The sequence below is a fragment of the Zonotrichia albicollis genome, chromosome 26, assembly GCF_047830755.1.
Source record: "Zonotrichia albicollis isolate bZonAlb1 chromosome 26, bZonAlb1.hap1, whole genome shotgun sequence".
NCBI classification, from domain to species: domain Eukaryota; kingdom Metazoa; phylum Chordata; class Aves; order Passeriformes; family Passerellidae; genus Zonotrichia; species Zonotrichia albicollis.
This window is the reverse complement of record NC_133844.1, coordinates 5,550,797-5,575,824: the sequence shown is the minus strand read 5'-3', so window position 1 is coordinate 5,575,824 and position 25,028 is coordinate 5,550,797. Positions and strand designations below refer to the sequence as shown.

General features: G+C 55.3%; 2 protein-coding genes across 5 annotated transcripts; both read left to right on the top strand.

Moving 5' to 3' along the window:
* Positions 1–613: 613 nt before the first annotated feature.
* Positions 614–7,937, top strand: POLR3D (RNA polymerase III subunit D). Of its 2 annotated transcripts, XM_074559328.1 has the most exons (9): positions 614–803; positions 2,135–2,341; positions 3,704–3,747; positions 4,839–4,984; positions 5,064–5,191; positions 5,708–5,879; positions 6,075–6,322; positions 7,189–7,341; positions 7,515–7,937. In XM_074559328.1, exons 2-9 carry the CDS (start codon positions 2,183–2,185, stop codon positions 7,635–7,637), a joined length of 1,173 nt encoding a protein of 390 aa, XP_074415429.1. In that variant the 5' UTR covers positions 614–803; positions 2,135–2,182; the 3' UTR covers positions 7,638–7,937. The 2 variants fall into 2 exon arrangements, with proteins under 2 accessions (XP_074415429.1, XP_074415428.1); XM_074559327.1 differs by lacking the exon at positions 614–803 and having other exon boundaries at positions 5,067–5,191.
* Positions 7,938–8,862: 925 nt separating this feature from the next.
* PIWIL2 (piwi like RNA-mediated gene silencing 2) lies at positions 8,863–24,141 on the top strand. 3 transcript variants are annotated; one of them, XM_074559320.1, is made up of 21 exons: positions 8,864–9,162; positions 9,232–9,346; positions 9,748–9,891; positions 9,967–10,077; positions 10,314–10,431; positions 10,518–10,639; positions 10,746–10,826; positions 10,997–11,110; positions 11,213–11,401; positions 11,554–11,638; positions 12,101–12,187; positions 13,054–13,194; positions 13,273–13,386; positions 14,668–14,856; positions 17,382–17,483; positions 17,561–17,680; positions 18,667–18,755; positions 18,984–19,089; positions 20,444–20,697; positions 21,451–21,558; positions 23,324–24,141. In XM_074559320.1, exons 1-21 carry the CDS (start codon positions 8,937–8,939, stop codon positions 23,478–23,480), a joined length of 2,772 nt encoding a protein of 923 aa, XP_074415421.1. In that variant the 5' UTR covers positions 8,864–8,936; the 3' UTR covers positions 23,481–24,141. The 3 variants fall into 3 exon arrangements, with proteins under 3 accessions (XP_074415424.1, XP_074415421.1, XP_074415423.1); XM_074559322.1 differs by having other exon boundaries at positions 9,708–9,891; XM_074559323.1 differs by lacking the exons at positions 18,667–18,755; positions 18,984–19,089; positions 20,444–20,697; positions 21,451–21,558; positions 23,324–24,141 and adding an exon at positions 18,039–18,240 and having other exon boundaries at positions 8,863–9,162.
* Positions 24,142–25,028: the final 887 nt, after the last annotated feature.

Here is a 25,028-nt window from a genome sequence, read left to right as displayed (position 1 = left end):
CAAGGAGCTGGGAGAGAAGGGGGAGGAAGGAAAAACCTCCCGGTTCTGCCAATGGCATGGAGGGATGCGTGCGGCGTCAGGTGATGGAGGCAGAGTGGGATGTGGGTGCAGATTGGGGGTGGGTGGTGGGCAGGTTCGGACTGTTCCCCCCATTTTTGGGGCCGGGAGGGGGTGTCCCCATTGTCCTGCAAACGGCACAACCGGGACAGTTCCCTCCCCGGCCCCAAAAACGGGATGGAGGATGGAGGAGGTGAGTGGGAACCCACACAGGACCCCCGCGGAACGGGGGTGCAGAGCCCAAGGGGGGCGGACGGACCGACGGACTTTTTGTTTTGCACGTGGTAAACACTCTTCTTGGAGGGACAAAGCTTTTTTCAGGTGGGCGGGTGAGAGAGCACCTCAAAAACCTCATTGCTCCCCAAATTTCTGCGAGGGGGTGCCCACGCATGAACCCCCTCTGTGTGGGTGCCGGCTGGCTGTGGGGCTGCAGAGGATCCTGAGGGGGGTGGTCGCACTGCAGGAATCCCGTGAGGGTGTTAAATAGAGAAAGAGTGACCCCCCAAAAATGTCCCCCCCAGCGCTGCCCCCGGTGCCCGGTCCGGAGAGCCGGGCACTGCCCGTCACAAAGATGGCGCCACCGCCCTCACATCGGGTTGGGCAATGCCAACCACAAAGATGGCTGCTCATTGCCAAGCCCTCCGTGCCCTCAGCAAAGATGGCGGCGGCAGCGTCACGCCAGGAAGGACGCGCCGCGTGTGACGCATGCGCAGTGAGGGCGGCGAGCCCGTGGCTGCCCGGGCAGGGTGAGGGGCGGCGTGGCGGGGGAGGGGAGCATAATTTGGGGGGGTCCGGTGGGTCCTGAGGGGTGCGAGGAGGGGGGTGAGACCTCTGGGGAGCGGGGGGAGAGGGGGCCCTGTTTGGGGGTGTATGAGGGGTGGGAATGCTGGGGAGAGGGGGGAGAGAGTGGAAGGGGGACAGGGAGGGGGATGAGATCTCTGGGGAGGGGGCGCCGGAGGGTCCTGAGGGGGTGAGGCCCGTGAGGAGGGGGCTGAGACCCCTGGGGAGGGGGAACAAAGGGGTCCTGGGGGGTGTTTTGGGGGGCGGAGAAAGGGGGCACAAGGGGGTCCTGTTTGGGAGTGGGGGGGAGCTGGGAAACCTGGGGAGGGGGGAACGAGGGGGTTCTGGGGGGTGCAGGGGGGACACAACCCCCCTGGGTCACGGGGATCTTGTTTGGGGGTGCAGGGGGGTCATTATTGGGGTGGGTGCAGTTCTGAGCCCATTTGGGGGTTCAGTGTTGGGATGGGGGCAGGACTGAGCCCTGTTTTGGGGTTCATTTTTGGGGTGGGTGCAGTTCGGAGCCCATTTGGGGGTTCATTATTGGATGGGTGTATTTCTGGGCCGTGTTTGGGGGTTCAGGTGTTCATTATTGGGGTGGGTGTATTTCTGAGCCCAGTTTGGGGGTGCAGGGTGTTCATTACTGGGGTGTGTGTATATCCAGGCCCACTTTGGGGGTACAGGCGTTCATTATTGGGGTGGGTGTATTTTTGAGCTCTGTTTGGGGGTTCATCACTGGGGTGGGTGTATTTCCAGGTGCAGTTTGGGGGCTCAGGGGTTCATTATTAGGGTGGGTGTATTTCTGAGCTCTGTTTGGGGGTTCATTATTGAGGTGTGTGTATTTCCAGGCCCTGTTCGGGGGTTCATTACTGGCATGTGTGTGTTTCCAGGCCCACTTTGGGGGTTCAGGCGTTCATTACTGGGGTGGGTGTATTTCTGAGCTCTGTTTGGGGGTTCATTATTGAGGTGTGTGTATTTCCAGGCCCACTTTGGGGGTTCATTATTGGGGTGGGTGTATTTCCAGGCCCACTTTGGGGGTTCAGGGGTTCATTATTAGGGTGCGTGTATTTCTGAGCCCAGTTTGGGGGTTCATTATTGAGGTGTGTGTATTTCCAGGCCCACTTTGGGGGTTCAGGGGTTCATTATTGGGGTGTGTGTATTTCCAGGCCCACTTTGGGGGTTCATTATTGGGGTGGGTGTATTTCTGAGCCCAGTTTGGGGGTTCATTATTGGGGTGTGTGTATTTCCAGGCCCACTTTGGGGGTTCAGGTGTTCATTACTGGCATGTGTGTATTTCCAGGCGCAGTCCGGGGCTGCAGCCCCCCTGAGCGTGCCCCCTGCCCGCAGCATGGCCGAGGGGGGCTCTGGCAGCTCGGGCTCCCCGGGCAGCCTCCGGCCGGGGGCGCCCCGGGGGGTGCTGGGCAGGCGCCCCCCCGCGCCCCCCCTCAGCCCGGGCCGCCTGCCCTCCATCCGCTCCCGGGACCTCACCCTGGGCGGCGTCAAAAAGGTGAGAGAGACCCCTCCCCAAAATGGGGGCACCCAGCGTCGAATCGGGTGGCGGGGAGAGGTGATGAGGGGGATTTAATTGATATTAGAAGGGCAATTAATTTAATTCTATTAATTTTATTATTTAATTAATAATTTAATTAATTTTATTATTTAATTAATTTTATTGTTTGATTATATTAATAATATAATATAGTATAATATAGTAAAATGTAATGTAATATAACTATGTCATAAATTATATTATGCTATATATGTTATTAATATAATACACTATAGTATTATAATAGTATATTATATCCTGCTATATTTATTATATTATATTATATTATATTATATTATATTATATTATATTACAGTATATTATATTATATTATATTATATTATATTATATTATATTATATTATATTATATTATATTATATTACAGTATATTATTTTATAGTATATTATAGCATTTTATAGTATATTTTAGTATATTATATCTTGCTATATTTATTATTAATATAACTTACTATATTACTATAATCTACTATTATATTATATTACATTACATTATATCATGCTATATTTGCTATTACTATAATATACTATAATATCATATTATATTACATTAAAGTGTATTATAGTATATTATATCATACTATATTTATTATTTATGTTCCATTATTGTATTATAATAAATTATATTATAGTATATTATTTATAGTATGTTATAGTATTTATAGTAGAATATTATAATATATATTATTTATACATAATATATTTTTATATTATATAATATATATAATATATATTATATTATACAATATTGGTATAATGTAATGGTAATGTACCATAATATTCTATATTATATGCTATTATTTAATATAGTATTATATACTATCATATACCATACTATTATATTATATTATTTTATATTATATTATATTATATTATATTATATTATATTATATTATATTATATTATATTATATTATATTAATCTGGATTTGCTAAGTATTTAACTCTGCACACACTGCACAGAATCTCGTGACTTTTAGCTCACAGTCCCACCTCACACACACACCTGGCCCTGATAGGCCAAGGAAATAAAACCCCATCACTCTGGGTAAACGCTTTTTATATTGCATTTTACTTTTGCACAACAAACAAGATAAAAATTGTTTTTCCTTTCTCTGAGGTTCAGGGAATGTGAAACCCAGAAATATTCTTGGCAAGAGCTGTGCCTTGCTTTTCTGTGTGAGGAGAAGTGTGGTGACACATTTCCCATCTCACACCCCGTGTCCCCACAGAGGCTCCGGGGTGCCTGGCACAGCCTGGGGGGGTTGGGGATGATTTTTTCTCTCTGTTTTTTCCCCACAGAAAACTTTCACCCCCAACATCATCAGCAGGAAGATCAAGGAGGAGTGAGTGGTGGATCTGGGTGACCTGGGGGGCACAGGGCCCTGATGCCCATGGAAATATCCCAGTTATCCATGGAAATATCCCAAATATTCACATAAATATCTCAGATACCATGGAAATATCCATATAAATATCCCAAATATTCACATAAATATCTCAGATACTCATGGAAATATCCCAGTTATCCATGGAAATATCTCAGTTATCTATGGATATATCCCAAATATCCACATAAATATCCCAGATTCCCATGGAAATATCCCAGTTATCCATGGAAATATCCCAAATATTCACATAAATATCCCAGATTCCCATGGAAATATCCATATAAATATCCCAAATATTCACATAAATATCCCAGATTCCCATGGAAATATCCATATAAATATCCCAGATATCCATGGAAATAACCTGAATACCCATGGAAGTTCTCAGATATCTATATAAATATCCCAACTATCCATGGAAATATCTCAGCAATCCATACGAATTTGCCAAATATCCATGGAAATGTCCGAAATATCCGTGGAAATGTCCGAAATATCCATATAAATATCTCAAATATCCATATAAATATCTCAAATATCCATGGAAATTCTCAGATATCCATAGAAATACCCACACCAATATCTCTGGGTGATGTGCAGAGATCTCTTCACCAGGCCCTGTGTCCTGGCAGGGGCAGGGCTGGGGGTGCTGTGGGGCTGATGTGGGGGTGCTGTGGTTCTGATTTGGGGGTGCTGTGGGGCTGATTTGGGGGTGCTGTGGGGCTGATATGGGGTGCTGTCGTTCTGATGTGGGGGCGCTGTGGTTCTGATTTGGGGGTGCTGTGAGGCTGATTTGGGGTGCTGTGGGGCTGATGTGGGGCTGATTTGGGGGCGCTGTGGGGCTGATTTGGGGGTGCTGTGGTTCTGATGTGGGGGCGCTGTGGGGCTGATATGGGGGTGCTGTGGGGCTGATTTGGGGGCGCTGTGCCCCCTCTGCCCCCAGGCCCCGATTTGGGGGTGCTGTGGGGCTGATATGGGGGTGCTGTGGGGGTGATATAGGGGCGCTGTGGGGCTGATTTGGGGTGCTGTGCCCCCTCTGCCCCCAGGCCCCGGGAGGATGTGGCGGTGAAGAAGGAGAAGAAGGAGCGGGAGCGGCAGCGGGACGGGCACGGCCGGGGCCGCAACCGGCCCGAGGTCATCCAGTCGCACTCCATCTTCGAGCAGGGCCCCGCTGAGATGATGAAGAAGAAAGGTGAGGGGAGCTCCCCTCTGGGTGTTTTTGGGGGGGCTCCCACCTTTAGGGTGACCCTGGGCTGCTCCTGTGTCCCCAGCAGGCTCCTGGGACCGGAGCGTGGACGTGTCCGACTTCGGCCCTTCCCACATCATCAACATCAAGAAGGAGAAGAGGGAGACGGACGAGGAGACGAAGCAGATCCTGAGGATGCTGCAGAAGGACGATGTCAGTGGGCATGGAAGGGGTGGCTTTGGTGCCACTGGGGGGGTGCTGAGTGTCCCTTGTGTCCCTGCAGTGGTGCTGAGTGTCCCCTGTGCCACCCGAGGGTGCTGAGTGTCCTCTGTGTCACTGGGGTGATGCTGAGTGTCCCTTGTGTCCCTGCAGGGATCCTGAGTGTCCCCTGTGCCCCTGGGGGTGCTGAGTGTCTTCTGTGTCACCGGAGCAGTGCTGAGTGTCCCCTGTGCCACTGGGGGGTGCTGAGTGTCCCCTGTGCCACTGGGGGGTGCTGAGTGTCCCTTGTGTCACCGGTGCAGTGCTGAGTGTCCCCTGTGTCACCAGAACAGTGCTGAGTGTCCCCTGTGCCACCAGAACAGTAGTGAGTGTGCCTTGTGCCACCCGGGGGTGCTGAGTGTCCCCTGTGCTACTGGTGCAGTGCTGAGTGTCCCCTGTGTCACCAGAACAGTGCTGAGTGTCCCCTGTGTCACCCAGGCAGTGCTGAGTGTCCCCTCCTTGTCCCCACAGTTCCTGGATGACCCGGGGCTGAAGAACGACATCCGGAACAAGCCGGTGCAGCTGCCCCTGGCGCACTCGGGCTGGCTCTTCAAGGAGGAGGTGCCAGAGCAGGAGGACACTCAGCCATGGCTGCCTGCAGCCAAGGAGGAGAAGATGGAGCTGGACCCACCAGCAGTGAAAGGTGGGGCTGGGCAGGGCTGGGTTGGGTTGGGCTGGGCTGGGTTGGGCTGGGCTGGGCTGGGCCTTGCTGGGTTGGGTTGGGCTGGGCCTTGCTGGGTTGGGCTGGGTTGGGCTGGGCTGGGTTGGGTTTGCCTGGGCAGGGGACACAGCAGGGACAAGCTGGGGGTGTCCCCTGTTCCCCGTGCCCCCTCTGCAGTGAAGGAAGAGCCCTGTGAGGAGGATCCCAAGCCAGCCCAGCCCAAGGGCCCCCCCGGGTTCCCACGGGATGTGTCGGCAGCAGAGCTGCTGCAGAGGCTGAGCCTGGCCCAGGAGGAGGAGCTGCTGTTCCTGCAGCTCCCTGACACCCTGCCAGGGCAGCCCCCCAGCCAGGACACCAAACCCAGCAAGGCTGAGCTGCACAGCGAGGACGGGCAGGTGCTGCTGGTGAAGCAGGAGAAGAGCCAGGTAGGGCACGGTGGGGGTGTCCCCTCATCCTCATCCTCTCCCCTTCTGTGGTGTCTCCCCCAAGCCCATGAGGATGTGCCCCCATCCCACTGTGGCCTTCCCACCCCATCCCATGATGTCCCTCCATCCCATGGTGTCACTGTCCTCCCATCCCACTGTGGCCTTTCCAGCCCATCCCATGATGTCCCCCCCTATCCTGTGGTGTCCTTTCTCCTCCAATCCTGTGCTGTCCCCTTATCCCATGGTGCTGTCCCCCCCAATCCCATGAGGTGATCCCAATCTCACAAGATGATCCCAATCCCAGGGGCTGATCCCAGTCCCGAGGGCTGATCCCAGTCCCAATGGGATTATCCCACTCCCAGTGGGGTTATCCCAGTCCCGAGGGCTGATCCCAGTCTCAGGGGGGCTGATCCCAGTCCCAGTGGCTGATCCCATTCCCAAGGGCTGATCCCAGTCCCAGGGGGATGATCCCAGTCCCTGTGAGGTTATCCCAGTCCCAGTGGGGTTATCCCAGTCCCTGTGAGGTTATCCCAGTCCCAGTGGCTGATCCCAATTGGATGATCCCATTCCCAAGGGCTGATCCCAATTGGATGATCCCATTCCCAAGGGCTGATCCCATTCCCAAGGGCTGATCCCAGTCCCAGGGGCTGATCCCAATTGCCTGATCCCAGTCCCAGGGGCTGATCCCAGTCCCAGTGAGGTTATCCCAGTCCCAGGGGCTGATCCCAATTGGATGATCCCATTCCCAAGGGCTGATCCCAATTGGATGATCCCAGTCCCAGTGGGGTTATCCCAGTCCCAGGGGATGATCCCAATTGGATGATCCCAGTCCCAGGGGCTGATCCCAGTCCCGCTGTGCCCTGCAGGAGGCCAAGCAGGCAGAGAACATCTGCACCCTGGCCGACCTCCCCGAGGGCCAGGTGGGGAAGCTGCTCATCCGAAAGTCAGGCAAAGTGCAGCTGGTGCTGGGCAAGGTCACCCTGGACGTGACCATGGGCACCCCCTGCTCCTTCCTACAGGTATGGAAGGGACACTGGCACCTGATTTGGAGGGTTTCACCCCAAAATAACCCCAACTGGGGGGTCGTGCTGGCTCTTGGCCCTGCTGACAGTGGGATGGGGTCCTGCTGGTCCCCTCTGGGGGTCTCCCAGGGCTTGCTGTGGCTCAGGGCTGTTTGTGTCCCCTGCAACAGGAGCTGGTGTCCGTGGGCATCGGGGACAACCGCACGGGTGAGATGATGGTGCTGGGCCACGTCAGGCACAAGCTCGTCTGCTCCCCGGACTTTGAGGCTCTCCTGGAGCACAGGCACCGATAGCCCAGGGGGTCCCGGCCCCCCCAGACCCCAGGATGGACCCTCAGCCCCTCCAGATGTGCCTTGGGACGTGGGCAGGGGGCTGGGGATCCCAATCCCATGCTGTGATCCCGAGGGATCCAGAGCCAGCTCCCAGCTGGTGTCCGGCCGTGTTCCCCACACCAGCGGCTCCCCCCAGTGCCAAACGGGGATCTTGGGGTGTGTGGGGGGCTCTGGGGTGTCCCCCAGCTCTGTGGACACGTTGGTGGGGGCAGGACACACGTCCTGGGGGAAAAACCTGGAATAAAAGCTCTGTTCCCCCTGTGTCAGTCTGGTTCTGTCACCTCTGCTGGGCCCTGCAAGGCCTTGGGGTGGGGCTGCAGTGGGTGGGGGGCACTGGGTGACCCCCACGCTATCCTGGGGGGTGACAGGGCTGTCATCGTGCAGCCAGAGGTCCCTGGGTGCCACCAGCCCCTGGGCAGGCAGCAGGGATGGGGGAACTTTCCCACCCCATCCCATCTTAAACACCCTCCCCATCTGACCCTACCCTTCCAATTCCGCATTATCCCAATTCCACATTATCCCAATCCCATATTATCCCAATTCCACATTATCCCAATTCCACATTATCCCAATCCCATATTATCCCAATCCCATATTATCCCCCACTCCTGCCACATCAGATCCCATCCTCCCCATCCCATATTACCCCTGCTTGCCATCCCATCCCATCCCATCCCATCCCATCCCATCCCATCCCATCCCATCCCATCCCATCCCTTTACCCCCCCGAATTCCATTTTAACCCTTTTCTGCCCATCCCATATTACCCCCATTCCCACCCCATCCATTTTACCCCCTGAATTCCATTTTAACCCTTTCCTGCCCTTCCCATTTTACCCCCAAATTCCATTTTAACCCTTTCATGCCCATCCCATCCCATTTTACCCCCAAATTCCATCGTAACTCTCTCCTGCCCATCCCATGCTATTTTACCCCCCGAATTCCACCTTAACCCTCTCCTGGCCGTCCCATTTTACTCCCCAATCCCATATTATCCCCCCAACATCGCACTTTCCTTGCCTCCTGTCATGCCCGCGTCCTATTTCGCATAACCCCGCCCACTCTCCGTGTGACCACGCCCCCTTTCCCATCCCCGCCCTTTTCTCGCGCGCTTCCCTCCACCCGGGCGCGCGGCGTTGTGGGCGTGTCCTCAGCGCCGCCCAATCAGCGCCGCGTCCGCTCGTGGGCGGGGCCGCGCGTGCGCTCGGGGCGGCGGCGGCGGCGTGGCCGCGGCGGCGGGCGCGCTTCGACGGGGCGGCCATGGACCCGCTGCGGCCCTTCCGCCCGCCGCGGCCCTTCCGCCCGCCCCGGCCCGGGCCCGGGCCCGGACCCGCCGTGCCCATGGCCAGGGGGCTCCGCGGCCTCGCCGATTTCTCCCCTCGCCTGCCCTCGCCCAGCCCCGCCCAGCCCCGAGCCGCGGCCTCGCCGTTCCCCGCGCTGTTCCGCGGGCTGGGCCTGGAGGACCGGCCTCTGGAGCGGCCCCTCGGTAGGTGCCGGTGGTGCGGGGGGCCCGGTGGGCCCCGCTGTGCCGCTCACGGTGGCCCTGCTCCCGCAGGCCGGGGCGGCTCTGGCGATGCGAAGGCAGCGGCTCCACCCGGCCCCGTGCAGCGGCAGAAGGAGGAGGAGAAGGACAAGGGGGCAGCGCTGGCGGCGCTCCCCACGCGTGGGCAGTGAGTCCGCCACAGCCCTGAACCCCCAAACCCTCAGTGCCCGCCCTCCTCTGGGCCCTCCTGTGTCCCCCTGTATCTTTCCTGTCCCTCTCCATCTTTCCTGTCCCTCCTGTCCCCTTCTTTGTTCTACCCCCATTCCTTCTCCCCCTCCGTCCCCTCTGTCTCCCCCTGCCCCATATATCCGCCCTATTCCCATATTCCCTCTGCTTTCCCCATCTCCCCTGTCCCTCCCATCCCTTTATCCCCGAACTCGGCTGTTGGAGCCCCCAGGCTGCTGTGGGGCAGGAGGAATGGGGGGATTTCGGGGGGTCGCGGCCGTCGCTGGGGGTTTGCAGCCAGGCCACCCCCAGTGTGTCCCCAGGGTGTGCCAGGGCTCACCGCAGCCCCCCCTGGGGACGCAGGATCCTGTGGAAAGGCAGAGGGGACGCGCTGCCCACCCCGCCTGGACGAGCCTTGCCTGCCGTGCCCGCCCCGTGCCCACCCAGCCCCCAGCCCTGCCCGACGCCCGTGCCCACCCCGGAGACCCCCCCAGCTGCTGCCAGGCCGTGAGTGGCGTCCCCAGCCCCGCGTTTTGGGGTGCAGGTGCTGCTGGGTCGCTGCTGACCCCCTGTCCCTCGCAGGGCCCTGGGGACCAAGGCGGTGGCCAAGGGAGCCGCCATCCCCCTGGGGCTGAACTTTGTGAAGATCCACTGCCAGAACGAAGCTGTCTACCAGTACCACGTGACCTTCAGGTGATAATGGGGGGCCGGGGTCCCCCACAGCCCCTCGAGGGTCCCCCACAGCCCCTCAGCCTGCGGTGTCCCCATGCAGAGCCCTCTGTGTCCCTCCCGCTGTCCACGCTGCCGTGAGGTGGAGCGGCCCCGGGACAATGAAGGGCTCTGGGTTTTTGCTTTCAGGGGGGATTTTTGGGGGGCTGAGCGAGGTCTGGGTGGGCAGAGGAGGGAGAAAAGGCCCTGTGTGCCCCCAGCCCCGAGGTGGAGTGCAAGGCTGCCCGCTTTGCCATACTGAAGGAGCAGCACGCCGTGACCGGCGACGTGATGGCCTTCGATGGCTCCATCCTCTTCCTGCCCATCCAGATCCCCAAGGTAAGGGGTAAGGGGGTCTCCCCCGGTTTGGGGGTACGGGCGTGCCCCTGTTTTGGGTGGGAGAACCCTCTGTGGCCCTGCCAAAGGTCAGCCTGAAGGCTCAGAACAGCAGCGACGGGGAGGAGATCATCATCAACATCCAGATGACCAAAATCCTGGAGCCCAGCTCGGATCTCTGCACCCCCTTTTACAACGTGGTGTTCCGCAGGTGAGAGACCAGAGAGACCCTCCCTGAGCTCAGGGAGGAGAGCCCCTTCCTCCTCCTTCCTGTCAATCCTCATCCAGCCCTGCTTTTTCTGCTTTTCCTTCCTTAGGGTGATGAAAATCTTAAACATGAGCTTGGTTGGGAGACATTTCTTTGAGCCTGCCCAGGCCACCACCCTACAGAAATACAGGTGGGTGCTGGCACCGAGTCATCCCTGTTTCCCTGGAAACCGGGACGTGTTCCCAGGTCAGCCTGACTTTGGCTGTGCTGAGAAGTTGGGAGCTGGGAAATGAATCCCTGAGTTTGGGGGGTTCCTTGGCTGCCCTGGGCTAAGCCAGGCCTCTTTCCCTGTGGGCACAGCCTCCACATCTGGCCAGGATACGCCGTCAGCATCCGGAGGAAGGACGGGGGGCTCTTCCTCATGGTGGACGGCATCCACAAGATCATCCGCAGCGAGTCTGTGCTGAGCGTGATGTGAGAGAGCGACGAAACCCGCCGAGCTCTGGGCACAGAGCTGCTGTTTGAGTTTTGGGATAGCACAGGGGGGAGCATTCCGTACCTCTCCTCTTTTCCCAGGCAAACCATCCACTCGCAGAACCAGAGGACGTTCCAGGACGAGTGCACCAAGCAGCTGGTGGGGAGCGTGGTCATGACTCGCTACAACAACCGCACCTACCGCGTGGACGACATCGACTGGGACAAGACCCCCAAGGACACCTTCACGCTGGCCAGCGGGCAGGAGATCAGCTTTGTGGAGTACTACAGGTGAGAGAGCTGCTGGATCATCCCTGGGAACGGGCAGGGGCTGCTCTGAGGTGGGGCAGAGGGAGCAGGGAGGTTTTGCTGCCCACGGTGGCGGTTTGGGTTTCCGTTCCAAAGTGGAATTCCAGGCTTGTGTGACCATGCTGTTTTTCCAGCAAGACCCACGGGATCACCATCAGGGAACTGGACCAGCCCCTGCTCGTCCACAAGCCCAAGGAGAAGCAGACACCAGAGGGGAGGGTGAGCCAGGCACAGAGATCCATGGGCTGCTCTGAGCTCCTCCAGCCCAGAGAGATCCACAGATTCCTCCAGCCCAGAGAGATCCACAGGCTTCTCCAGCCCAGAGAGATCCATGGGCTGCTCTGGGCTCCTCCAGCCCAGAGAGATCTACGGGTTCCTCCAGCCCAGAGAACTCCATGGGCTGCTCTGAGCTCCTCCAGCCCAGAGAGATCTACGGGTTCCTCCAGCCCAGAGAAACCCATGGGCTGCTCTGGGCTCCTTCAGCCCAGAGAGATCCATAGGCTCCTCCAGCCCAGAGAGATCCACGGGCTCCTCCAGCCCGGAGAACTCCATGGGCTGCTCTGAGCTCCTCCATGGGCTGCTCTGAGCTCCTCCATGGGCTGCTCTGGGCTCCTCCAGCCCCTGGGGAGAGCAGGAATTCCCAGCCCCTGGAACGCTGACAGTGCCTGTCCCTCCCTGCAGTGCCAGCTGAAGATGGTGCTGCTCGTGCCAGAGCTCACCTTCCTCACCGGCCTCTCCGACCTGCGCAAGAACAGTCGCATGCTGAAGGTCAGATCCTGTCTTGTGCCCTGCTCCCAGCTTTGCCCAGGGTTTGGGGGGACCCCTGCCCTGCTCCCAGCTTTGCTCAGGGTTTGGGGGGAACCCCTGCCCTGCTCCCTCCCAGCTTTGCCCAGGGTTTGGGGGGGACCCCTGCCCTGCTCCCTCCCAGCTTTGCTCAGGGTTCGGGGGGGACCCCTGCCCTGCTCCCAGCTTTGCCCAGGGTTTGTGGGGACCCCTGCCCTGCTCCCAGCTTTTCTCGGGGTTTGTGGGGAGCCCTGCCCTGCTCCCAGCTTTGCCCGGGGTTTGTGGGGACCCCTGCCCTGCTCCCAGTTTTACCCAGGGTTTTGGGGAACCCCTGCCCTGCTCCCAGCTTTGCCCAGGGTTTGGGGGGGACCCCTGCCCTGCTCCCAGCTTTGCCCAGGGTCTGGGGGGAACCCCTGCCCTGCTCCCAGCTTTGCTTGGGGTTTGGGGGGACCCCTGCCCTACTCCCTGCTTTGCTTGGGGTTGGGGGAACCCCTGCCCTGCTCCCAGCTTTGCCTGGGGTTTGTGGGGACCCCTCCCTGCTCCCAGCTTTGCCCAGGGTTTGTGGGGAGCCCTGCCCTGCTCCCAGCTTTGCCCGGGGTTTGTGGGGACCCCTGCCCTGCTCCCAGGTTTGCCCAGGGTTTGTGGGGACCCCTGCCCTGGGTTTGTGGGGACCCCTACCCTGCTCCCAGCTTTGCCCAGGGTTTGTGGGGACCCCTGCCCTGGGTTTGTGGGGAGCCCTGCCCTGCTCCCTGCTTTACCCAGGGTTTGGGGGGACCCCTGCCCTGCTCCCTCCCAGCTTTGCCCAGGGTTTGTGGGGAGCCCTCCCTGAGCTGTGGGCGTTGCTGGTGCAGGAGGTGATGTGGGAGATGGTGCAGAGTCCCCAGCAGCACTACCAGCGCCTCACCGGCCTCCTGCGCCGCATCCGCGACACGCCGGACGCTTCCCGGGAGCTGCAGCGCTGGGGGCTGGTGCTGGACACCGACATCTACAGGGTAAGGGCTCCGGGGCTCCTGGCCTTCCCCTGGCCCCCAGGCAGAGGAGGCAGCCCCGCAGATTCCCGCTCTGCCCAGACCCAGGGTCACGTCCTGCCCGCCGAGCGCATCAACCTCCGGCACCGCTCCTTCCTTCCCGCCGAGGAGCTGGGCTGGCACCGCGAGGTGACGAAGGAGGCGCCCATCGCCGTGGTGAGCAGAGCCTGCCCTGCAGGGCGCAGCTGGGCTGGGTTTTCCTGAGCGCTGAGCCCCTTCCAGCACAAGCCCTTCCCTTGTTTGTGTTGGATTTGCGCTCCAGCCTGTTTTTCCCAAGGAGGTGGAGGTACGTGGCTGTGGTGTCTGCTTTCCCACCTCGTCCCAGGGTGGAGGGAGCTTTTCACATGCAGGAATTGGCTGCAATTCGGTCCAAATTTCTCTTGGGCCACTTTCCCAAATTCCCCTCTGTGCTCCAGATTCCTCTTAGGCTACTATCCCTATCCCAAATTCCCCTTTGTGCTGCAAATTTCTCTTGAACCAAATTCCCTTTTCCAGACTCCCCTCTATGCTGCAGGTTCCTCTAGGCCAAAATTCCCTCTCCCAAACTCCCCTCTGTCCTCCAGATTTCTTTTGGCCCACTTTCCCAAATTCCCCTGTGTGCTTCAGGTTCCTCTTGGCCAAAATTCCCTCTCCCAAATTTCCCTCTCCCAAACTCCCCTCTGTGCTCCAGATTTCTCTTAGGCTGCTTTCCCTATCCCAAATTCCCCTTTGTGCTGCAGATTTCTCTTGGGCCAAATTCCCTCTCCCAAATTCCCCTCTGTGCTGCAGGTTCCTCTTGGCCAAAATTCCCTCTCCCAGATTTCCCTATCCCAAATTCCCCTTTGTGCTGCAGATTTCTCTTGGGCCAAATTCCCTCTCCCAAATTCCCCTTTGTGCTCTAGGTTCCTCTTGGCCCAAATTCCCTTTTCCAGATTCCCCTCTGTGCTCCAGATTTCTCTTGGGTCACTTTTCCAGATTCCCTTCTGTACTCAGATTTCTCTTGGGCCAAATTCCCCTTTGTGCTGCAAGTTTCTCTTGGCCAAAACTCCCTCTCCCAAATTTCCCTCTCCCAAACTCCCCGCTGTGCTCCAGGTTCTTCTAAGCCCACTTTTCCTCTCCAAAAATTCCCCTCTGTGCTGCAGGTTCCTCAGGCCCAAATTTCCCTCTCCCAAATTTCCCTCTCCCAAATTTCCCTCTCCCAAATTTCCCTCTCCCAGATTTCCCTCTCCCAAACTCCCCTCTGTGCTGCAGATTTCTCTTGTCCCACTTTCCCATATTCCCCTCTGTGCTCCAGGTTCCTCAGGCCCAAATTCCCTCTCCCAAATTTCCCTCTCCCAAATTTCCCTCTCCCAAATTCCCCTCTGTGCTTGGTGGGTTCCTCCTCTCCCAAACAAGAACTGCATGGGTTGGGTTGCAGAAACCCCCCCAAACCACGGCCTGTGCTGCCTTTTCTCCCAGATCTCCATCAATTCCTGGCTCCTGATCTATCCCAAGAGGCTCCAGCACCTGGCCAAGGACCTGCTGGCGTCCATGAGGAGCAGCTGTGGGGCCATGGGGATGCAGGTGGGGCAGCCCTCGGTGCAGGAGCTGCGCGATGATCGCATCGAGACCTACGTGAGGGCCATCCAGAGCTCCCTGGGCAGCCAGGTGAGGAGCAGGAGATCTTTGGGAGGGTGGCATGGGAGTCTAGAGCATCCAGAACTCTTTGGGAAGCCAGGTGAGGAGCAGGGAGATCTTTGGGGGACCTTTGGGAGGATGGCATGGGAGCTTAGATCATCCAGAGCTCCTCAGGAAGCCAGGTGAGGAGCAGGAGATCTTTGGGAAGGTGGCATGGGAGCCCAGACCATCCAGAGCTCCTTGGAAAGCCACAAGGAGCAGCCACAGGATCCCCTGGGGGATTTTTGGGAAGGTGGGATGGGAGTCTAGAGCATCCAGAGCTCTTTTGGGAAGCCAAATGAGGAGCAGGGAGATCTTTGGGGGACCTTTGGGAGGATGGGATGGGAGCTTAGATCATCCAGAGCTCTTTGGGAAGCCAAATGAGGAGAAAGAAGATCTTTGGGAAGGTGGGATGGGAACCTAGAGCATCCAGAGCTCCTTGAGGAGACAGGTGAGGAGCAGGGACATCCTTGGGGATTACTGAGAAGGTGGGATGGGAGTCTAGGCCATCCAGAGCTCTTTGGGAAGCCAGGTGAGGAGCAAGGAGATCTTTGGGAGGGTTAGATGGGAGCTTAGATCATCTAGAGGTCCTTGGGGAGCCAGGTGAGGAGCAGGAGATCTTTGGGAAGGTGGGATGGGAGTCTAGAGCATCCAGAGCTCTTTGGGAAGCCACAAGGAGCAGGAACATCCCTGGGGATCTTTGGGAAGGTGGGATTGGAACCCAGATCACCCAGAGCTCCTTGGGGAACCAGGTGAGGAGCAGGGACAGCCCTGGAGATCTTTGGGAAGCACTGGAGGAGCTCAGCTCGCAGAAGAAGCTTGGGGGCTTTATTTTCCCTAAAAATCCATGACAGGAGTGTGAAGTCAGGTGGGGTTGGGAACAAAGGACAGGACGAGAGGGAACAGCCCCAAGGGAGCTGCTCGGGTTGGACACCAGGAAGAATTTTCTATGGAAAGAGGGGTTAAATACAGGAAAAAGGGTTAAATTTCCTTTCATGGAAAGGGGGTTTAATAAAGGAAAAGTGCTTAAATTTCCTTTCATGGAAAGGGGGTTTAATAAAGGAAAAGTGGTTAAATTTCCTTTCATGGAAAGGGGGATAAAAACAGGAAAAAGAGGTAAATTTCCTTTCATGGAAATGGGGTTAAATAGAGAAAAGGTGGTTAAATTTCCTTTCATGGAAAGGGGGTTAAATACCGGAAAAAGGGTTAAATTTCCTTTCATGGAAAAGGGGGATAAATACAGAAAAGGTGGTTAAATTTCCTTTCATGGAAAGGGGGTTAAATATAGGAAAAGTGGTTAAATTTCCTTTCATGGGAAGGGGAATAAATACAGGAAAAAGAGTTAAATTTCCTTTCATGGAAAGGGAGGTAAGTACAGGAAAAAGAGTTAAATTTCCTTTCATGGAAAGCGGGTTAAATACAGGAAAATGGGTTAAATTTCCTTTCATGGAAAGGGAGATAAATACAGGAAAAGTGGTTAAATTTCCTTTCATGGAAAGGGAGATAAATACAGGAAAAGTGGTTAAATTTCCTTTCATGGAAAGGGGGATAAAAACAGGAAAGGTGGTTAAATTTCATTTCATGGAAATGGGAGATAAATACAGGAAGAGTGGTTAAATTTCCTTTCATGGAAAAGGGGGATAAATCCAGGAAAAGTGGTTAAATTTCCTTTGATGGAAAGGGAGGTAAATACAGAAAAAGCGGTTAAAATTCCTTTCATGTAAAGGGGCATAAATACAGGAAAAATGGTTAAATTTCCTTTCATCTAAAGGGAGGTTAGATACAGGAAAAGTGGTTAAATTTCCTTTCATGGAAAGGGGGATAAATCCAGGAAAAGTGGTTAAATTTCCTTTCATGGAAAGGGGGATAAATACAGGAAAAGTGGTTAAATTTCCTTTCATGGAAAGGGGGATAAATACAGGAAAAGCGGTTAAAATTCCTTTCATGTAAAGGGGCATAAATACAGGAAAAATGGTTAAATTTCCTTTCATCTAAAGGGAGGTTAGATACAGGAAAAATGGTTAAATTTCCTTTCATGAAAAGGGGGTTAAATACAGGAAAAGTGGTTAAATTTCCTTTCATAGAAAGGGGGGTAAATACAGGAAAAAGAGTTAAATTTCCTTTCATGGAAAGGGAGGTAAATACAGAAAAGTGGTTAAATTTCCTTTCATGGAAAGGGGGTAAATACAGAAAAGGTGGTTAAATTTCCTTTCATGGAAAGGGGAATAAATAAAGGAAAAACGGTTATAATTCCTTTCATAGAAAGGGGGAAAAATACAGGAAAGGCGGTTAAATTTCCTTTCATGGAAAGGGGATAAATCCAGGAAAAGTGGTTAAATTTCCTTTCCTGGAAAGGGGGTAAATCCAGGATGGATGTGACCCAGGGAGGCAGTGGATCCCCATCCCTGGAGCTGAGCATGTGGCCCTTGGGGACGTGGCTTGTTGGTGACCTCGGCTTTGGCTCAGTGCTCCAGGAGAGCTTTTCCAAGGTGAACAATTCCACGATTCCCCCTCAGGACAAGGTGCAGCTGCTCCTGTGCATCATCCCTGGTGGCAGGGACGACGTCTACGGGGCCATCAAGAAGCTTTGCTGTGTGCAGAGCCCTGTGCCCTCCCAGGTGGGCTGGCACTCCCATCCCTGGCAATCCCTGGCTCTCTCCAGCCTCCCTTTTCCCTGAGCTTTCCCTCTCCGCAGGTCATCAATGCCCAGTCCCTCATGGGCCACCCTGGCAAGATCAGGAGCGTGGTGCAGAAAGTTCTGCTGCAGATCAACTGCAAGCTGGGCGGGCAGCTCTGGGGGGTTGATATCCCGCTGGTAAGGCAGGAACACCCTGGCAGGAGGCCTGGAAGCTCTGGAGGGGTTGGGTTGGGTTGTTTGGATTGTTGTTGGCATGGGCTGGATGAATCAGGGTTGGCTTCTCTTGGGTGCTCATGAGTCCCTTGGAGCTGGAGGGGTCCAAGCTTGGAGGTGCCTGATTTATCCCTAAATGCCACCTGGCTGATTTTCCCCCTTCCAGAAGCAGCTGAGGGTTGTGGGCATGGGCGTTATCCCTAAATCCCAGCTGCCTTTCCCTGCTCCAGTATCCCTAAATCCCATCTCTGTTCCCCTCTCCAGAAGCAGCTGGTGGTTGTGGGCATGGCCATTATCCCTAAATCCCATCTTCCCCATCCAGAAGCAGCTGATGGTTGTGGGCATGAACATTGTCTCTAAATCCCACCTGCCTTTCCCTGCTCCATTATCCCTAAATCCCATCTTCTTCCCCTCTCCAGAAGCAGTTGATGGTTGTGGCCATGGCTATTATTCCTAAGTCCCATCTTCTTCCCCTTTCCAGAAGCAGTTCACAATTGTGGGCATGGCCATTATCCCTAAATCCCACCTCTGTTCCCCCCTCCAGAAGCAGCTGATGGTTGTAGACATGATCCCTAAATCCCACCTCTGTTCCCCTCTCCAGAAGCAGCTGATGGTGGTGGCCATGGCCATTGTCCCTAAATCCCACCTCTGTTCCCCCATCCAGAAGGATTTCACAGTGGTGGCCATGGCCATTGTCCCTAAATCCCACCTCTGTTCCCCTCTCCAGAAGCAGCTGATGGTGGTGGGCATGGACATTGTCCCTAAATCCCATCTTCTTCCTTTTGGCCATTATCCCTAAATCCCACCTCTGTTCCCCCCTCCAGAAGCAGCTGATGGTGGTGGCCATGGCCATTATTCCTAAATCCCACCTCTGTTCCCCCCTCCAGAAGGATTTCACAGTGGTGGCCATGGCCATTATCCCTAAATCCCACCTCTGTTCCCCCCTCCAGAAGCAGCTGATGGTGGTGGGCATGGACATCCACCACAGCAGGAGCCACGGCATGCGCTCTGTCATCGGCTTCGTGGCCAGCATGAACCAGTACGTGGCTCCCTGAGAGTGATTTTCCTTCCCTGCCCTGGCAGTTTTGGGATTTGCCACCCCCAAATCTCCTTTCCTTGGCTGGGAAGGGGCTGAGGGTGCTGCTGTCCCCCAGAGCTCAGCCAGGGCTGCCCCAGGGCTGCTTTGGGGTTGCTCAGAGCTCAGTGGGCTTTGCCTGCTGCTGGGGGGGCTCCTCCAGGCTGCTCACTGCCCTTCCATCCCTCCCAGCATCCTCACCAAGTGGTACTCCAGGGTGGTTTTCCAGATGCCCCACCAGGAAATCGCCGACAGCCTCCGGCTCTGCCTCTCCCAGGCCCTCAAACGCTTCTACGAGGTGAGGCCGCCCCAAAACCAGCCTGCTGTGGCTCCACATTGCCCCAAAACCAAGGGAAAACCTCCCAAAATTCCAGCCTGGGGATGTGCAGGGGAGCAAACCTGCCTGCAGCCTTTGGACTGGCTGTGAACTGGGACAGCTCATCCTTATCTGGGGCCGTGCTCAGGGGGCAGTGCCATGTTCCAGCTCCAGGGGCTGTCCCTGTCCCCAGCGTGAGAAAAGCAGCCTGGGACAGGGCAAGGGCCAGGGAAAATCCCTGCTCTTGGGATTTTACCAGAGAAACCTCATCCCTGCAAGTGTCCAAGCAACCTGGCATGGTGGGAGGTTCCCTGGGATGGCACAGGTGGCACTGGGTCGGATTTAAGCTCCTTTCCAGCCCAAACCATTTGAGGATTCTTTGATTTGATTTCCCCATTTATTCCACCCATCTATGGGTGCTGCAGGAACAGCCCTGGACACTGGGAATGTGCTGGGAGGAGGGCCTGGAGGGACAGGGAATGGCTTCCAGAGGGCTGGGATGGGTGGGACATTGGGAATTGGGAATTCCTGGCTCAATGGAATTCCCAGAGAAGCTGTGGCTGCCCCTGGATCCCTGGCAGTGCCCAAGGCCAGCTTGGAGCACCGTGGGATGGTGGAAGGTTCCCCACCCATGGCAGGGATGGGATGGGATGGGATGGGATGGGATGGGATGGGATGGGATGGGATGGGATGGGATGGGATGGGATGGGGTTTAAGGTCCCTTCCAGCCCAAACCACTCCAGGATTCTTTGATTTGATTTCCCCATCCCTCTGTGGGTGCTGCAGGAACAGCCCTGGACACTGGGAATGTGCTGGGCAGGAGAGCCTGGATGGACAGGGAATGGCTTCCAGAGGGCAGGGATGGGTGGGATATTGGGAATTCCTGGCTCAGTGGAATTCCCAGAGAAACTGTGGCTATCCCTGGATCCCTGGCAGTGCCCAAGGCCAGGCTGGAGCACCGTGGGATGGTGGAAGGTGCCCCTGCCATGGCAGGGATGGGATGGGATAGGATGGGATGGGATGGGATGGGATGGGATGGGATGGGATGGGATGGGATGGGATGGGATGGGATGGGATGGGATGGGATGGGATGGGGTGGGATGAGCTGATTTTAAGGCTCCTTCCCACCTAAATAATTCTGGAATTCCGTGATAATTCAAACACATCCCCAAACCCACCCCGAGCTGCATTTCTGTGGGGACTCATTCAATTCCCAGCTCCATCCCAACACCCAGACTTCTCCCCACCAGGGAATATTTCCCCACTTCCCTCAGCTAACCCTGTGCATGGCAGGGAGGTAAAAATGAGCTGATTTTACCCATTTTTTCCCTCCCAGCTGAACCATTCCCTGCCCATGAAGATCGTGGTGTACCGGGATGGGGTGTCCGACCCTCAGCTGGACACTGTGCTCAAGTACGAGGTGCCCCAGCTCCAGAAGAGCTTCCACACCTTCCAAAATTACCAGCCCAGCCTCGTGGTCGTGGTGGTGCAGAAGCAGCTGAGCACCAACTTCTACTGCCTGACAGGAGAGGAGTTTGTGTCCCCTCCCCTGGGCACCGTCATCGACCACGGCGTCACCAGCTCGGGCAGGTGAGAGGCACAGCTGGGGCTGGGGTAAAAAACACCATGGGGAGGGGTAAAAAACACCATGGAGAGGGGTAAAAAACACCCTGGGGAGGGGTAAAAAACACCCTGGGGAGGGGTAAAAAACACCCCCAGGGGGAAAAATTAACCTGAGTGTAAAAAAAACAGAGATGAAAATGCCCCAGAGTGGGAAAAAATCCACCCTCGGCATAAAAAAATGGCTTTAAAAGCACCCCCAAGGTGCAAAAAAAATGGTTGTAAAAATAGCCCAAGGTGCAAAAAAAATTCCTAGGGTGATAAATTGTAAAAATAGTCCAAGGTGTTGGAAAAAATCCAGCCCAAGGTGTTGGGAAAAATCAAGCCCAAGGTGTAAATGGTGTGTAAAAGCCCCCCCTCAGTTTGCAAGAAAATGGTTGGAAAAATACCAGAAGGTGTTTTATCACTTATTGTTTTTACAAATTGAGGCACTCTGGCTATAAAAACATCTTGAGTGCAAAAATAATGGTTATAAATGGTTTAAAATTTTTATTTTGCATTAAAAAAATAACCAGAGTGGAAGAAAAAAATGGTGGCAAAAAAACAATCCAAGGGTGCAAAAAAAATTCCTGTGAAGCGCAGAAAATAAACCCTTGTGGTTCAAAATCACCATTCTGAGGTGTAAAAAACAGCTCAGTCTGGGCTTCAGAGCACCCTGAGGTGCCAAAATCCTCGTTTTGGGGTGGAACAAAAAGAAATTTGGGGTTTTTTTGGCCTTTGCAGGGAGGATTTCTTCCTGCTGGCCCATCACTCGCGGCAGGGCTGCAGCGTCCCCACGCGCTACATCTGCATGTGGAACACGGCCAACCTCAGCTCCGAGCACCTCCAGAGGTAAAGGGGGGCCCTGGCACCCCAAAATCCTGCCTGGGGACTGGGGGAGACCCTGAAATCATCCAGGGGAAGGAGCAGGAGTCACGGGGTTCCTGTGATCCTGCAGCACCCCAAAATATTGCAGAGGGAATGGGAGAGACCCTCAAAATCATCCAGGGGAAATGCAGAAATCCCAGAGTACAGCACCCCAAAATCCTCTTTGGGGAGTGGGAGAGACCCCCAGAATCCTCCCTGGGCAATGGGGGAGACCTTTAAAATCATCCAGGGGAAAGGGCAGGAGTTCCAGAGCCCCCCAAAATATTGCAGAGGGAAGGGGAGAGACCCTCAAAGTCATCCAGGGGAAATGCAGAAATCCCAGAGTACAGCACCCCAAAATCCTCTTTGGGGAGTGGGAGAGACCCTCAAAATCTTCCAGGGAAAATGCCAGGAGTTCCATAGCCCCCCAAAATATTGCAGAGGGAAGGGGAGAGACCCTCAAAGTCATCCAGGGGAAATGCAGAAATCCCAGAGTTCCTGAGATGCTGCAGCACCCCAAAATCCACTTTGGGGACTGGGAGAGACCCTCAAAATCCTCTTTGGGGAGTGGGAGAGACCCCCAGAATCCTCCCTGGGCAATGGGGGAGACCTTTAAAATCATCCAGGGGAAAGGGCAGGAGTTCCATAGCCCCCCAAAATCCTCCAGAGGGAATGGGAGAGACCCTCAAAATCTTCCAGGGGAAATGCAGAAATTCCAGAGTTCTTGAGATGCTGCAGCACCCCAAAATCCACTTTGGGGAGTGGGAGAGACCCTCAAAATCATCCAGGTGAAGGAGCAGGAGTCCTGGAGTTCCTGAGATCCTGCAGCACCCCAAAATACTCCAGAGGGAATGGGAGAGACCCTCAAAATCTTCCAGGGGAAAGGGCAGGAGTTCCAGAGCCCCCCAGTATCCCACAGTCCCCCAAAATCCTCCCTGGAGAAGGGGAAAGACCCCTCAAAATCATCCAGGGAAAAGGGCAGGAGTCCTGGAGTTCCTGAGATCCTGCAGCACCCCAAAACCCTCCAGAGGGAAGGGCAGGGATTTCTGAGGCAGGATTCTTACAGCCCCCCCAAAATCCTCCCTTAGGAGTGGGAGACACCTCCAAATCCCATTTCTCCCCATCCCAAGGACAGGGAGAGCTGGGAGCAGGTTCTGGGAGGGATCTGAACCCAAATCCACTTGCATTCCCAGGAATCCCAAATCCCAGTTCTCCCTGTTCCAGGAGGGGTCTGCACCTGGCTCCATCCCCTTTCCTGGAAATCTCAAATCTCAATTCCCTCCCTCTCCCAAGGACAGGGACAGCTGGAAGTAGGTTCCAGAAGGGATCTGGACCTGAATCCATCCCCTTTGCTGAGAATCCCAAATCTCATTTCTGGGATAGCTGGGAGCAGTTTCTGGGAGGGATCTGCACCTGGCTCCATCCCCTTTTCCAGGAATCCCAAATCCCATTTCTCCCTGTTCCAGGAGGGATCTGCACCTGCCTCCATCCCTTTTCACCCAAATCCCATTTCTCCCTGTTCAGGAGGGATCTGGACCTGCCTCCATCCCCTTTCCTGGAAATCTCAAATCCCATTTCTGGGATAGCTGGGAGCAGTTTCTGGGAGGGATCTGGACCTGCCTCCATCCCTTTTCCAGGAATCCCAAATCCCATTTCTGGGATAGCTGGGAGCAGTTTCTGGGAGGGATCTGCACCTGGCTCCATCCCCTTTTCCAGGAATCCCAAATCCCAATTCCCTCCCTGTCCCCAGGTTGACCTTCAAGCTGTGTCACCTCTACTGGAACTGGCCGGGCACCGTGCGTGTCCCTGCCCCCTGCAAGTACGCCCACAAGTTGGCATTCCTGGTGGGCCAGGTCCTGCACCACGAGCCCAGCGCCCACCTCTGCGAGCAGCTCTTCTTCCTTTAACCTGCCAGGACCCAGGAACCCGGGATTGGCACCGGGAAATCCGGGATTGCGCCAGGAAAAATGGGATTGCACCTGGAATTCCTGCTGCTGTTTGTCCCCCCCATGCCAAGGGGGATCTTCCTCCATTCCCTGTTCTGGTGTTAATTTATTCTTTGTTTGTTTGCAGCAGCATCCCAGCGCTGTGGGGTTTTATTTTTTGGGAATTATCCCCATGGGGATGACCCCCAAAAGGAATATCCTGCTGGTTTCCAGCCCTCCCAGTAAATTGGGTTGAGTTAATGAGCCCCAAAAGTGCTGCTGCTCCCACAGCTCCTCCCTATGCAGGGTGCTGGATGTAAATCCCAAAAATTTCAGGGTTTTTCCCCCCCCCCCAGTTTCTTGCATTTCCACGCAGGTTTAAAGTTTGGTTTTGTTTTTTTTTTTCCTGGGCTTTTCCAAGCTGCTGTTGAACAAAGCAAAGCTCCAGTTTGGCCGGTTCTCCCGTCCTTGAGGAGTCACTGGTTTTCCAAGGAGAATTCTTTGTGGATTCAGGTGGTTACCCCAGGGAAAGGTTGGAGTTTTCACCTATTTTAGGTGCTTTTTTTCAAGTTGAAACCCCCTTCCTTTTTCTCTTCCCTCTAACCAGTTTTTTTGGTTCTTTCCAATAAAATCGTTGCTGGAAGTTGCTCCCTGGTGGATTTTTGGGGGGGGTACTGGTGGCCACATCCTGCTCCTGATTTTTGGGGGATCCCAGGATGGAGCAGGGACACTCAGGGGGGGTCACAGCAGAGGTGCCACCAGGGCTGTCACCTTGTGCCCTGAGTTAATCATTTATCGCTGTTTATTTGCCAATCCCCGCGGACTTTGGCAGCATGGCCCAGCCTGGGGTGGGATTTAGGAACAAATCTTGGCCCTTGGGGGGTGCTGGGCTGGGATTTTGGGGGTTCCCCCCCAGCTCTGACCCCATCCAGCAGCATTTTCTAGCCCAGCTCTGCCTTTTCCTGGCACAGGGAGAGGAGCCAGGGTGGCTCTGCCTGCTTGGATTTGTCCCCCCTGGATTTTTCCTGGGGGTCCCCCAGCCCCACCCCAGGGGATTTTTGGTGCTGTGACCCCTCAGGAAGGGTTTGAGGGGGGTCCCAAGGGGTGTTTGGAGGGTCCTTGGGGTGCCCTGTACCCCTAAAGGGTGTTTGAGGTGCCCCTAGGGGGGTGCTGGGGGACCTGTGGGGTCCCCTCAGGGTGGGGGTCCATGGGGTCCCAATACCCCTAGATGGGTTTTGAGGGGGTCCCAGGGGATGTTTTGGGGCAATCTGGGGGGTCCCAGGTGGGATTTTCGGGGGGTCTTGATGTTCCTGGGGTGTGTTTGGGGGTCCCAGTGCCCAAGAAAAGGGGGGTTGGAGCAGCTTGGGGATCTCAGGTGGGATTTTTTAGGGGGTCCTGGGTGGGGTTTTGGGGTTCCAGGTGGGATTTTTGGGGTTCCCAGGTGAGATTTTTGGGGAGTCCCAGATGGGGGTTTTGGGGTTCCAGGTGGGATTTATTAAGGAGTCCCAGACAGGGTTTTGGGGTCCCTGA

Bases quoted from the DNA above. Each gene is read 5' to 3' on its own strand.
- POLR3D (XM_074559328.1), top strand. From the start codon at position 2,183: ATGGCCGAGGGGGGCTCTGGCAGCTCGGGCTCCCCGGGCAGCCTCCGG. The intron at 5,880-6,074 runs GTGGGGCTGGGC...CCCCCTCTGCAG, and splicing joins GGACCCACCAGCAGTGAAAG to TGAAGGAAGAGCCCTGTGAG. The intron at 7,342-7,514 runs GTATGGAAGGGA...CCCCTGCAACAG, and splicing joins CCCCCTGCTCCTTCCTACAG to GAGCTGGTGTCCGTGGGCAT.
- PIWIL2 (XM_074559320.1), top strand. From the start codon at position 8,937: ATGGACCCGCTGCGGCCCTTCCGCCCGCCGCGGCCCTTCCGCCCGCCC. The intron at 11,111-11,212 runs GTGAGAGAGCGA...CTCTTTTCCCAG, and splicing joins GAGTCTGTGCTGAGCGTGAT to GCAAACCATCCACTCGCAGA. The intron at 17,484-17,560 runs GTGGGCTGGCAC...CCCTCTCCGCAG, and splicing joins AGAGCCCTGTGCCCTCCCAG to GTCATCAATGCCCAGTCCCT.